Source organism: Procambarus clarkii, chromosome 86 (assembly GCF_040958095.1).
Source record: "Procambarus clarkii isolate CNS0578487 chromosome 86, FALCON_Pclarkii_2.0, whole genome shotgun sequence".
NCBI classification, from domain to species: Eukaryota; Metazoa; Arthropoda; class Malacostraca; order Decapoda; family Cambaridae; genus Procambarus; species Procambarus clarkii.
The window spans coordinates 9,246,681-9,261,313 of NC_091235.1; the positions used below are offsets into that span (position 1 = coordinate 9,246,681).

The 14,633-nt window shown below is 35.6% G+C and overlaps 1 protein-coding gene across 2 annotated transcripts; it reads left to right on the plus strand.

The window, feature by feature from the left end:
• The first annotated feature begins 4,961 nt into the window (after positions 1-4,961).
• Positions 4,962-14,332, plus strand: LOC123767319 (enoyl-CoA hydratase, mitochondrial). Of its 2 annotated transcripts, none has more exons than XM_045756899.2 (8): positions 4,962-5,246; positions 6,677-6,903; positions 8,738-8,938; positions 10,145-10,328; positions 10,540-10,682; positions 11,396-11,515; positions 12,922-12,989; positions 13,580-14,332. In XM_045756899.2, exons 2-8 carry the CDS (start codon positions 6,777-6,779, stop codon positions 13,643-13,645), a joined length of 909 nt encoding a protein of 302 aa, XP_045612855.1. In that variant the 5' UTR covers positions 4,962-5,246; positions 6,677-6,776; the 3' UTR covers positions 13,646-14,332. The 2 variants fall into 2 exon arrangements, with proteins under 2 accessions (XP_045612855.1, XP_045612864.1); XM_045756908.2 differs by lacking the exon at positions 4,962-5,246 and adding an exon at positions 8,022-8,196 and having other exon boundaries at positions 6,766-6,903.
• Positions 14,333-14,633: the final 301 nt, after the last annotated feature.

The following is a 14,633-nucleotide window of genomic DNA, read 5'->3' on the forward strand; positions in this document are numbered from 1 at the left end:
TCACAACTACCAAACTGACAGCACTACCTTACAGCAGATAGATGAAGTAAAGGACCTTGGAATCAGAATTCATAATTCACTAAGAGTTGCACAACAAACGGGAGCAGCAGTAAAAAAAAGCGAACAAAACCTTGAGAATAATCAAGCGTACCTTTACCTTCAAGGAAATGAAAGTAGTTGTTCAATTGTATAAGTCTCTGGTGCACCCCCACCTGGATTATTACATCTAGGCATGGAGACCTCATCTTCAGAAAGACAACTGCTCTGGAGAAGGTGCAATACCGTGCAACAAAATTCACACCAGAGTTTAGTCATCTCATGTATCAGGAACGGTTGAGGACTACTGGGCTAACAACACTGCAAACCAGGCATGACAGGGCAGATCCCATAGAAACCTTCAAAATACTAAACAATTTGGACGATGTAAATCCCAACACTTTCTTCAGATGTAACACGAACAAGGAACAACGGGTTCAAGCTCAATAGGCCACATGTATGACAGAAAACAGGAGAAGCTTTTTCACCCATAGGATTGTAAATCCGCGGGTGAAAGCCTTCCCATTGAAGCCGTAAATGCCAAAACTCTGCTGGGTTTTAAAATACAGATAGAAAGGATCATCAGGGCAAATGGGGGGACCTTTGACTAGCCGCCAGTTTCCTGTCCTTGTCAAGGCCACTAGTATTAGTGGCCCTCAGATAAATATGTACAGTATATGTATATATACAGTATATGCGTATATATATTTATACGTATATATATGTGTGTGTATATATATGAGAAGAAAGGTTGCAGGAACATGCAACCCATAATTCATTAAGACAACAAGTATACTGTAAGCCTCCAATCTTAAAATAATATAACTAAAAAAACATGCTGACATTACTTGAAACAATAATGTAAGAGATACAATTTCAAGACACCTATAAAACTGTCAAATAAAAACTAGCTTATGTTAGCATTATTAATGTGAGGCATACAGCTGGCTGTTCTTCATGATCGCGTTCTAATCAGAAACAAAATAGACACATGTACACACATAGCAATATGTAGAAGCCATAAACAACTGCACAGCAGTGAGAAGGGAGGCAGAGAGAAATTTTGAGACAGGGATAGTAGACAAATGTAAAACAGAACCAGACCAATTTCTATAAATTTTTTAAAAGTACCGTAAATTGCAGGTAAAGGATAAAATTCAGATGTTGAAAATGGGGAACAAATTCATGAAGAATAAAAATGAAATGTGAAACATTAAACAAATAGTTTCAAAATGTGATTGTGAAAAACAAAGTTTTCAGAGAATAAGAGTACACAGAATAAGAAAATAAGAATACATAGAATAATAAGAATAAGAGATTAAGTGGAAAAAATGTCAAGGAGCTAAATAGGAACAAAGCAGTTTCCCCAAGATGGAATTTCACCTTGGGTTCTGAGAGAACATGCATTCTATTTCATCTCAGCATTCCATTTCAATTGATTTTTCAGTCATCTTTGTGTACAGGAGTCTTGGTAGATATGGAAAAAAGCAAACATAGTTCCAATCTACAAAATGTTAGCAGGGAAGACCTCTTCTAGACCTGTATCATTGACAAGCATGAAGTCAAAACATTAAGAAAAACAATAAAACCAAATGGGTAAATCACCTGGAGAGAAATTATATAATAATTTCTCGATTTACGAACAGAACTATGGTTTTCGAACAGGAAGATCCTGAATAACAAATCTACTTTGTTTATATGATAGAGCCATAAAAAATTTTTAGGAAAGAAATGGTTGGGTTGACTGCTTTATCTGGACCTATAAAAAGCTATTGAAAACGTATCTCACATAAGAGAAGTGACTACATATTGGGGATACCTCATAACACAAATATTATAATAAAAAACTGTAAATGAGCATTAATTGAACACTGTATATTAAATGAACACTGTACATTTACTGAACACTGTAAATTAACATCAACTATGTTCTATGAATGCATAGATGATTTGGGAGCCCCCAGGAGTCCCTCATGGTGACAAGCACCCGCCCTGTCCCGCCTCACACAGAGAATACCGGGTACCAAAACCAAAAACTCTGCCCCCAACTTAATTACAAAAAAGTCATTCAGTCGTCCCCCGGCAGAGCAAAAGCCAGCCACCCACCACGTCTGAGGACACAAAAGGAGCCCACCAACTCCTGGCACCGGGCACCGTCACCCGGCCCTAAAACCAGCCACAAAACGTTCAAAATTTATAAATTATCCCGCGACCCAAGGCGATTTGTGCGTCGTAACAATCCAAACCGTTGAATAGGAATGCCAAACGACAGTATCAAAATCCATAATCGCTAAATAGAACGTGATCCAGCGGCCCCCAGGAGGAGCAGGTGTCCAGACACCCGCTCGTCGTCAAGGTTGAACCAGGAGCTGTTGTGTTGTTGTTTTGGTGCGAGCTGTCCAATCACGGCTGGGGAGCACTTAAGTTGTTCTTGCGGCCACGTTACCGTTTTCTATGTTGTATAATCGGGGTAACTTTGTATAACTTTGTGTGTTTAGTTGACCCAAATACATACTTTAAGATGAAGGGATGACGACGTTTCGGTCTGTCCTGGACCATTATCAACTCGATTGTAATGAGACGAGGTTCTTGTTTTAGATTCAGCTACTCCGAACAAATATTCTAAGTAGCTATGATGAGCCCGTAGTGAAATTACCTGGCACAGAACGAGGCTATATCTAGTGGTACTGAGGCGAGTTTGATTGGTGAAGATTAAGCCTCCCAAGACTGAGACGATTGATTGATAAAGATTAAGCCACCCAAGAGGTGGCACGGGCATGAATAGCCCGTAAACTGAGACTAGGGAGGCACGGCATTAAGTAAGGAAAGACAGAGGTGACGAGGAAATCTTAGAGGAAGGTAAGAGCTAGGTGAAAGGTGTGGAAGGGATGGGTGTCCCGCCTATTTTTGTGTAATAAAGGATGTAAGGGGGTAATAATAGCAGTAAGAATGAGAACGTAAGAAAAAGAAGAGAAAGAAAAAGAAAGAGAAAAATGAAGGGTAGGCTTATGTTAGGTCACGTTTGTTAGAAGGTTTAGAACATTATAGTATATACTGAGAAAGGGAAGAGTTAACAGCAATACAGTCAGGAATAAGGTTCATATTGGGTAGGTTGTGTATCAGAGCCGATTCGACAAGACGGCGTCTGTGTAGAGCAGAGGCAGGAAAGATTATTTTAGAATGTCTGGGATGCTTCCGGACGCAGGTTCGAATCCTCGTCACGGCCCTTGTGGATTTGTTCATTATTTTAGAAGACCAATCAATAGGATGATTAAAATACCTAACATGACAGAAGAGAGTCTGTCATTTAGTGTACGGCCAGTTTCCCCAAAGTATTGGAGAGGACAAGACAAACAGGAAATAGAGTAGACACCAGCGGCATTAGAAGCAGGAGGAACAGTGTGAATTAGATTACTACGAAGTGTTAGTTTGTCTAGAGGAGGTAGCGTATTAGTAAGAGTTTTGAGTTCAAATATGAAGGGAAGGCAGAGCACAGTGCTAGACGTGTTGCAAACAAGTTTAGGATGAAAGAAATTTCGTTTAGCTTGAGAATAGGCACAGTTGATAAAAGGTAAGGGATGACCAAGGCGAGAGAAAAATTCGTCTTTCTTTTGGCTTGTCCTCTCCAATACTTTGGGGGAAACTGGACGTACACTAAATGACAGACTTAATTAAGGAACACAAAAGAAATTCAACACGGTACAATGTAAAAGACTGAGAACAGGAGATGCTTTTTCACCCACAGTGTTATTAACCCAAGGAACCGCCTACCCGCCGAAGCCGTAACTGCCAAAACTGTGTTGAATTTTAAAATGTACCTGGAAAATATCATCAAGGAAAATGGGGAGACCTTCGACAAACCGCTGGGTTCCTGTCCTCGTCGAGACCATTAGGGTTATTGGCCCTCAGATAAAATCAGGTAAAAGATCTGGAATGGTTACCTCAGGTGGGCTCTGTCACGTGTTGATATACGACAGAACCAAGTAGACTCTGTAACTATATACCAGTCGTTGGTATATAGTTAAGTATATAAGTATATAGTAAAGTTACGAGTCTGGACCCAAGAGCCGTGGCTCATCCCCCTCAAATACAACCAGGTGAATACATAATGGGAGCAGGAATTCAACATAAGGCAGTGATGTTGTTGTGGATGGATTGGACCTTGGACAAGCCGTCGGTTTCCTGCCCTCGTCGAGGCTACTAGAGAGATATCGTAGCCCTCAGGTAAATTCAGGTAAACAGCACCACCACCGCTATAGGGACCACCTGCAAAACGGAAGTACATGGTTATTGGAAACACACCAGGTATAAACACAAAGAAATAGATACTGTACAGTATAATAATGATCGAATTAAGGCTCGAACACACCAAACTAGCAGCACACAGCAATAACAATAGAACAGACATAAATGAACTTTGCTTCCACCGCCAAATTATTTCCTTCAATGTTTCAGACATCAGACCAGAATTAATTCCAAAGAAGTGCTTATCACCCTCAACGTACCTTTTAGAATCGAGCATATATTAAGGGAGGAGACCTCTCACTACATATATAAAATATCAAGTGGTCACAGCATTGGCTAAATATCTCCAGTCAATCAAAAAACTTGGCCACATCTGATTTATTCATGTAACTCTAACCACGCGGACAAATCATAGAAAACGTAACCCTAGCATCAAAGAACAGTAACGATCAGCTGACTCCATCCAACACATGGGTCTGGTCGAATCGTACACAGCCGTTTCGGATACCGGATATCGTAACTATCGTACATATCAGTCTGATAATCCAACATTATGCTTGTAACTCTGCATCTATGTATGTAGTTTTCCTGAATAAAATATTATTATTATTATTATTATTATTATTATTATTATTATTATTATTATTATTATTATTATTATTATTATTATTATTTTTATAGCTAAATGTTTCTCACGAGACTCGTCACAGTGACTAGGTTGATAAATAATGACTTGATAAGGCTTGAATGGTGGTGTTAAGGATGATATCGAGGCCAGACGTGTTTAGTTACACTACATATATTTGGGGCGAGGGCTGGGTACAAGTGTAGGGAACCATTAGTATAAACTACTGGTCCTCTACCCTTCACCCCAAACTAGTCTGGCTAATTACCCAAAGTTACCCAAATCTACTCAAAACTACCAAAATCTACCCAAACCTACCCAGAGCTCTCCCCAACATTACGTAAGTAATGAAGATATATGATATATTTACTTGCTCCCACCGAGCTATTTCAGACCTTGTACTGAAATGTGTACAAGTCTTCAAACTTGATATATTAATTATAAGTGACGCTTTGTCATCTTTATTTGCACTACGACACTTTTTAAGACACTCCATTTCATGTGGATTCCCATCTCATTTTGGCTTCTAAATGTATGATGGAGCTGATGAGTTAGCCTCCAAAAAAATGCATTTAAAAAAATGATTAGATTATAACCTTGGATTGCCTATAAGCAATCTGAGAGTAATAATACACCACAAACTTCAACAAAACCTTGTAGATCTGAGGCAAAGTGAAATCAACACTAGTAATTCCATCTATTATACTCTCATGCAAGAAGAGCCACACATCTATGGATCATCCAATAAAATCAGCAGACTCCTAGATGTTGCTACTGCTCGGCTATAAGTATCTCTGGGAACTTTCATTACCGACCAATGTAGACCTGACCAAATGTATATTCTCAACAAAATTATTGTTGACAATCAACAAAATTTATTATTGTTGACAATCAACAAAATTTATTATTGTTGACAATCAACAAAATTTATTATTGTTGACAATCAACAAAATTTATTATTGTTGACAATCAACAAAATTTATTATTGTTGACAATCAACAAAATTTATTATTGTTGACAATCAACAAAATTTATTATTGTTGACAATCAACAAAATTTATTATTGTTGACAATCAACAAAATTTATTATTGTTGACAATCAACAAAATTTATTATTGTTGACAATCAACAAAATTTATTATTGTTGACAATCAACAAAATTTATTATTGTTGACAATCAACAAAATTTATTATTGTTGACAATCAACAAAATTATTGTTGACAATCAACATTGTTGTACAATCATCAAGACTGTAACTTGCTTAGCTAAATAAATTTTAAGGGTTCAATCCCAGAGCCCATTATGTGTCTCTGTAACCTATCCACTACTACCCACAACCCGTCCTCTTACAAATTACGTCACTTTTCTCTCATATGCACACTCAGGCTAAAAATAGACGTAATTCAAAATGAAGTCTGCTCATGAAAGTGACGTACTGCCCTGTTTTCTGTTTTGGGTCCTCTGGCTTGGGCTGTTAGGTTAGGAGAGGAAACATTCAATTAACAGTTTTCATGACGTTTTTAACCCTTAGGAGAACTTCCTGCCCTCCAAACCTATCAGAGGACCCTTAACTTGCTGTTTTGGAAAAAAAAAAGTTGGAAAATATATTTTAATTTTGAATTGCATCGATATTTGGCTATAGCGTATACGAGTGAAAAGCGAAGTAATTTGTAATAGGACGAGTTGACCACTCACAGGATGGATATGGAATGTATAATAAATTAACTAAACTAAAAACAGGGACGTTGATATCTTTTTCACTTTTTCAGGTTCGTCCAATAGTGTGCTGCTGTCCCCTTTTTCCAGTTCTTCCAGTTCTACTCTTTGTTCATTGCAGACTATTCAAGTTTGTTATATAAAATAATAATAATGGCAGGGTTAACAAGAGGTAAACTTGTAACACTCCAGAGAATTCTAAGCTCTGGAATGATTTGTCAGCCTAATGCCTGTCCTCGTTGGATCAACTCTCCATGCACAGCTCGACGAATGTCATTAGGTTTGCTGGAACTTTTATTTTGTTCATTAAAATTTAAAGTAAATAATCTACAATAATTAAAATTATTTAAAAATTGCTGGAGTGAAGGCATCTTACATCCAAACTTGCTCCCATGCCTGAATTATGTTTTACGTTTCATTTTACCAAATATATATTCTGTTAATTTTTCACATATTTTTGTGGGGGAAATTTAGCTTTGGTAGCTGAGCAGTGCTGCTTGGATTCCCATGGCACTTGGATTCCCATGGCACTGATTCCCATGATGTTTTGCTCCATTGCTTTTTATGCCCTTTTAGTGTCTACTTTTGTAATTCTACAATTTAAGTATACTGTACTGTACTGTACTGTACTGTAAATCTGCTAGAAAACAAATGAAAACAAATATTACAAAATAAAACACCTTCTATTTGACTTCAAAAAATAATGGTTTCTGAAATGATGTATGCAAACCATCACAGAAACCCAATACAGTAGTTAATTTTTTTCCAGTGGTTACTTCTTGAATATCTTTAATGTTTCAGCAAGTTATTATGGTATACATACTGTATTTGATGATTGCCATTTTTTGTGGTTTAGTTTTATCCATTATAGGTAGGCACAAGTAACCAAGCACTTGTGACATTACCCTGTGCTTATGATGATGATATTTGATGATTACTCTCATCAAATATGATATATTTTTATATATTTTTTATTTATATATATTCAAGAAGGTACAATGGGTTTGTGAGTACAGTACATAGCATTGATGTTTTTACATTCTTGTAAAGCCACTAACATGCATAGCATTGTTAGCAGGTCCTTAATCTAACATATAATATTAATTAAGTAATTTGTAGTAAAACTGAAAAAGGTTAACAGGTATATTGTAGGAAAATTTAAAGAAAATTAGTAGGTACATTATAGTAAAATTTGAGAGGATTATCAACAGGCATTTTGTAGCATAATTTGAGGATTATTACTTGGTATATAATAATAAAATTTGCAGTCAATATAACAACCATAATATAAGATAATAGCAGTGATTACAATGATGAAGTTGTATGGCTTAGGTGCATATATTGGGGAAGTGGGTAGCACATGATGATACTATTAATATATAGTATATACATTTACAGATTAAAATATCTATGGAGTTAGTAGTTTGAAAAACTACTAAAACTGGAAGTTGGAAAAACAAATATATCAAAGAAATGAAAGGAAATTCTCGTACCCTGTACGTGTGGTCAACAAGTGGAATGCAGTGAAAGAAGTAGGTGTGGAAGCCACCTCCATCCACAACTTTAAGGACAGGTTCGACCATGACTTTGAATGTCAGAGTAGTTGTGGTATAACGCAACAGGTACAACAAGGCTAGTAGGTTGGGCCTAAAGAGCTCGACCCCCATAGTCACTGATAAGTAAGCACTGTGCCACAGCAAAGAATGTTTAATATATCCTCCAAAAATGATAGTACCTATAGTGACTATGGGTGAAATTTACAAACTAAAGACTGTTGCACCCAAAAAAAAAATCCATCTTTTGTACTGATTGATTTTGTAGAAACTGCCATGGAAGAAGGCAGCAATCAAATCTAATCTTTGTAGACCTACCTAGTATAATACATACATATATTAAATTGTGCCTAAGATTGTGAATATTAGGCCTAGGATTACTTATCTTGATCTAGGATAGGTCAAGTTGATGGTTATGCTGCTTCTCTTTTTGTTATTCACTTTTCTATACCAATAGTATGAAACCTAAGCTGAGCTTGTACCTAAGCTTGTTAATAACAAATATAAATAATTATGTATAAGATGCAATTGTTTCTTTTTCATCAAGTTTTTATGTTGCAGCTTCTGCTGATGAAGATATAATTATTGAAAAGCGAGGAAAAGGAGATTGTGTTGGTGTGGTCACCATGAATCGTCCAAAAGTTTTGAACAGTTTTACCAATTTGTTCATGTTGAAATTGGGAAATGCTATTAGAAATATGGACTCTGATCCTGGTGTTGCTGCCATTGTTCTTACTGGTGGTGACAAGGTCTTTTCTTCAGGTCAGTGATGAGGAGAGTTCTTAACTTATAAATCTGCATAAACTTGATCTGATTTTTATGAAACTACAATTATTTTAAGTGATGTAGTAATTAATATTAATCTATACATACACAGTTTTCTGGGACAGCCCTTGCAGTAGCTTTTTGGAACATATGAGCTAATATAGCCAAGTATAAGAATGGCAACAGGTCTCGGACCTATTTGGGATTCTTGCTGACCTACTGGGAGCCAGAACTAGAATCTAGCTCTCTATGAGGAAAGGCAGAGAAAAGGTTCATATATCTATCTAAAACTGGGAAAAGTCTACCAGAAATGCTAGACAAAACAAAACAAGCAAATGCTTGAAAGAAATGGCCTCAGAGGTAAACAAGTTCAACAGATCATTGCTATTTGTGAAGAACCCAATTTCTAATGAGCCTGGCTGCCACCAGATTGCAGGCCATCTCCCAATAGACTTGATTCGGTCTCACAGGCCTGGTACAATTCCCCCAAGGCTTGACAGACCCAGTACATATTATATCTTGGGAGACTAATGAGTGACCCCACCAGAAAAAGAGCATTTCATTACATTCAATGCTTTTATTTTTCCATTTCTCTCGGGTAATTACCCAACCACTTGGGCTGGACAGTAGAGTGACGGTCTCACTTCGTGCAGGCCAACGTTCGATCCCCGACTGTGCAAGTGGTTGGGCACCATTCCTTTCCCTCCCCGTCCTTACGCAAATCCTTATCCTGACCCCTTTCAAGGGCGATATAATCGTAATGGCTTGGTGCTTTTCCCTGGTTAATTCCCTCCCTTCCCCTCCCTCTTGTAATTCTTTCTAGCCATACTTGGCAACCAGCAACAACATTTTCACACTTTACAGTATCAAGTACAACTTGACTGGTTTACAGCACAATTTATAAAATTCATAAGAAAAGATTTTGATTATGGATGATGAATATTATACATTTCTCATGACACTTGGCTACCAAAATGATTTGAAGAAAATTATGGTTTTCTGACTTGAAGCATGTTGCTCAAATATAGGAATGCACAAATGATATTGAGAGGAAAGGATTATATCTTAAAAGCTGCAAGTATTATTTAAATTCTGGAATACAAAGAAAATTATCAAGAGAGATTATACATCCCCAATATTGTATGTTCTTTTATCTATAATTATACGATGAATATATTTTTATTCAAGATGTTCCTCCTCCAGGTGGTGACATAAGAGGAATGCAAGACTTGAAGTTTCAAGACTGTTATTGGAAGTTCATGGAAAACTTTGACACCGTTGTTACTGTAAGGAAACCGGTAATAGCTGCTGTGAATGGCTATGCTGTTGGTGGTGGCTGTGAGCTGGCTATGAGGTGTGACATCATCTTGGCTGGAGAGAATGCCAAGTAAGAACTGATATTTTAACTATTAAACTTACCATCTGTTCATCGTAATGGTATTAGTTTTAGTTGATGCATGAATGTTTAAGAGAGAAAAGAAGGGAAGAGAAAGAAAGAACAAGAAAAATTAGTGTTATTTTTGTTGGAAGCAACAGCAACAAAAAAAAATCATAAAATGTTTCTGTAATATGTACTGTATTCACAATTTCATCGACAGGTTTGGTATACCAGATAGTAAAATTGGTGCTATTGCTGGGGGAGGTGGCACTCAGTGGCTCCCTCATATTATTGGCAAGTCTCGTGCTATGCAGATGTGTCTTTTAGGGGAGACCATAACAGCTCAGCAAGCCAATGAATGGGGTGAGCAGTGTTCTTACTGTATGCAGTGTTCTTATTATCCAAATCTTTCCTAGAGTGAGCAATGATCTTGAATGCCATGTTGCTACATATACTGTATGATCAAAATTTATCAAGGCACACCCTAGGATGAGCAAAGATCTTTTAATTTCATCATCTCCTCATTTGAACAATCGCCTGTAACATCACTTTGAAAATGTCTATGGATTAACAACAGGTACCATTGGCAAAGAGTGATGGATAATGTCATGGTTAGCATATTTTCACTGAAATAAACAGAGGCTAGTAAGAACTCTAATTTAAAGTTTAACTAAGGTGGCTAGCTTGTTATATATACTATATAGTACAGTAATTCTAAAATTAATATAGAATATACAGTACAATTGCATTTACAAAACCTAATAGTAAAACAATATTATTATTATTTTGGCTTAGACAACAGCTACTAATTTAGGTCACATTGTACGTATTAGATTTTGCTTATACTGGATATAGGAAATAGTCATATAACAACTTTCAAAGGCTTAGGAAATATGCAACTTGTTCTGTTATTTTCTGCAAAGCAGGAAAATATTATAAGCCTCATTTACCACTATTTAAAAAAAAATTATTGATGCCTTAAAAAAAATCACTATAAAACATTACATCAGTTTTAGATTTAGATTTGTTTACATCTTTTGTCAAAATATAACATTTTAACAAAAGAAATTTTACAGGACTGGTAAGTTCTGTTCATCCAGCAGACCAAGTGGTAGATGAAGCTGTTCAACTTGGGGAGAGGATTGCTCAACACTCCAAGCTGATTGTGGCTATGTGTAAGGAGTCTATCAACAATTGTGAGTTATAACCCAAATAGTTTTTTATATGTATATACAGCATATATAGTTCCTGACACTCATCATCATCACCACCGAGTGGGGGGGGGGGGAGGCAAAACATGGTTCACAGGCAAACCCGAAAGTGAATTTTGTTTTGTCCAATATGATCGGAAGATGCATTAGGCAGGGATCTTTCTGAAGCTATATGAAATTACTATATGAATTAGAAACAAATTTAAAGTAACATTTATGATAAGGAATATGCCAATAAACAGTGAAATGCTGATAATATTTTGAAATAATTTAAATATATTTTAGCTATGAAATAAACTGGTTTAGTTTAGGTTTAGAAACTGAATATTTCTAGACTGGTTTAGAAATTATATATGGTTGATATTTATGCAAAGATACTAATAGGTAAGTTGACTGCATGAAGCCGAGATACCTGTAATCTAAATGGAAAATGCATTCATGTTAGTTATGGCAAATTATGAAAAGTTTAAATTAGAACTTATAATGATTGGTAAGTGACACGACTACTAATAGAAAGTAATTACAATGTGGCTAGACATTACAGTATACTGTATTTAAGGATACATTTATTTAGAATCTTACTTGAATATTCTCTGCATTCATAAATAATGGAGGATGTATGGTTTGAATCTACTTGTCCAGTTACAGTCAACACACACCAATGGCATTACTTAACTCTCACTGGAATACATTGCATACAATGCCCAGCCACTTCCAGAGTATGCATTTTGTAACTGTTGTTGTTGTTGTTATAGATTCAGCTACTCGGAACAAGTTCCAAGTAGCACGGGCTATGGTGAGCCCGTAACTTACCTGTCACAGGAGCGGGGCAAGTAGCACGGGCTATGGTGAGCCTGTAATGGACTTATCTGGCACAGGAGCGGTGCTGTGTCTGATTTTTTTGTAACTGAAATACTTTGTCATATGCATTGTAGACTCTTTGGTACAAGAATTATTTGTACTTCACTGAAAATTTTAGGTTTTACTTTAAATTAAAATTTGATAAGATTATTCGATAATATTATCCAGTACTAGATTAAGTAACGTTAAAATATATTTTAGTCTACATTATCAAACAAGTCAGACAAAATTTAGCTATATGATATTTATGAAAGTACAATATTTAATTGGGATGAAAAATCATCAATTTAAGTATTATACTGTGCATTAAGCAATTGGCTAACTACTGGATGGTAAACAAGTTTACCATCCAGTAGTAAATATAATATAGGCTCCCTTGTTCATGCTTTAAGTATTTTATGATTTTGACATGCTTAAGTAACAAATTTTGTCACCATTACTTTATTTTCAAATTAAATTTCATTGCTACATCTTCCGATACTTAGTGGTTATGTCATATTGTTCTTCTACATTCATATACTTTTTTCCAGCCTTTAATTTGCCGCTGAGTCAAGGGCTGCACTTTGAGAGGAGATTAAGCAATATCACATTTGCCACAGTGAGTAATGTAATTGTTTAAAAAGAGCAATTTTATTATTTATCTTTAATGCAAAGAAGGAGGGTTATAGTTCTTACATAGTTACAGTTATATAAATTATGTATAATAATTGTTCCTTAACCCAAGAAATGTGTCCATCAGAATTGCCATGCTGCATGTGCATAGAGTGTAATGAAATTCCTCTTTCTGGTGGGTCTTTGCTGCCTGGAAAGCTTCATGCAATTAAATCCATACCAGATCTTGCAAGTCATATATAAATCTACTGGGACCATTGGCCAAAACCTAGTAAGAATATAAAAGGTAAAAGCTCGGGAAAGAAAGATAAGGAATAGAAGTCATTATTTATTAAAAAAAAAGAGTAATATAGGAGGAGGGGATTTGAACCAGACCATCATGTGGCCTGCAGTGTGAGTGTAGCTAAAGATGAAAAAAAAAAAAAAAAAACTGTCAACATAGAAGGGTTTCCCTCGTATAATTTACCGCTGGTTGTGCTTCCCTAGATATTCAAGTGCAACCAGTCTTTTACCTGTCAACTTTAAGAAGTATTTGTTCCGATTGATAAAGTTACACAAGTATTGTATTCGTTGCAGAATGATCGTCTTGAAGGAATGACAGCATTTGCCGAGAAGAGGACACCAAAATATACTGACAGTTGATATTTTATATTATAAAAATAACACAAAAATAAACACTATTTGCAAAAGAATAAATTGAAAAATGTTAAACATTTAACGTATCCATAGTTTTATAATGAAATGTACAGTACTTTTCTACGGGCAACCCTTTCAGTAGTTTCCAAATTATACACAGCACTTCAGCAAGTTTTAGGGCTGATAAATATAATTATTGTAATTTACAATTTTGGTCAATTTTATATACAATACATAGTTCAGAGAAGAGTATTTTTAATTTTTTTTTCTACAGGATGCTACTCTGCTATTTCTTTTTAGCGGCTGATACCTCCTCACAGATGTGGGAATTGTGATAATTATGATATATTACCAGTTTAATATAATCATAAGATTTTGATTTTTAATGGGGGAAGGGACCTTTGACAAGCCGCTGGCTATCTGTCCTCGTCGAAACCACTAGGGTTATGGCCCTCAGGTAAATCAGGTAAATAAGATAAAATATATTTTTAAAATCATAACCGGCTTGGAAAATTCTTGTATGCTATTTTAACCATCTTATATCATGAATAATTTATTGTACCATGCAGTACTTTAACAAATTAAAAAGATAAATATGGGAAAAGACTAGAATGTATATGATAATCCATGATTGTAACTGAAATGCCTTTATAATTTGTATAAAAGTTATGAATAAAGTTTCCAAAATCTAAATTTATGGTTAGAAATACCATTTTAGGGAAACAATAAATGTCATTAATTTATTTTGACTTTTAGCCTATATGAACTACAGGTATTCTTGCAGTTTCTTATGAAAAGTTCTTATACTCTTTATGCAAATCAAACTGATAATGCTGATATGGGAATAAAATTCACTTATGAAGAAATGTCATTTGTTAGGAATATAATATAATATTACAATTTATATTAATATTGGCCAACAGTCTTTTTTGCTGATTATCACATCACTAAATCCCTCACTCTAGATTTTGCCATAGATTTTATAGTCAATATA

Bases quoted from the DNA above. Each gene is read 5' to 3' on its own strand.
- LOC123767319 (XM_045756899.2), top strand. From the start codon at position 6,777: ATGGCAGGGTTAACAAGAGGTAAACTTGTAACACTCCAGAGAATTCTA. The intron at 6,904-8,737 runs GTTTGCTGGAAC...TTTATGTTGCAG, and splicing joins AGCTCGACGAATGTCATTAG to CTTCTGCTGATGAAGATATA. The intron at 10,329-10,539 runs GTAAGAACTGAT...TTTCATCGACAG, and splicing joins TTGGCTGGAGAGAATGCCAA to GTTTGGTATACCAGATAGTA.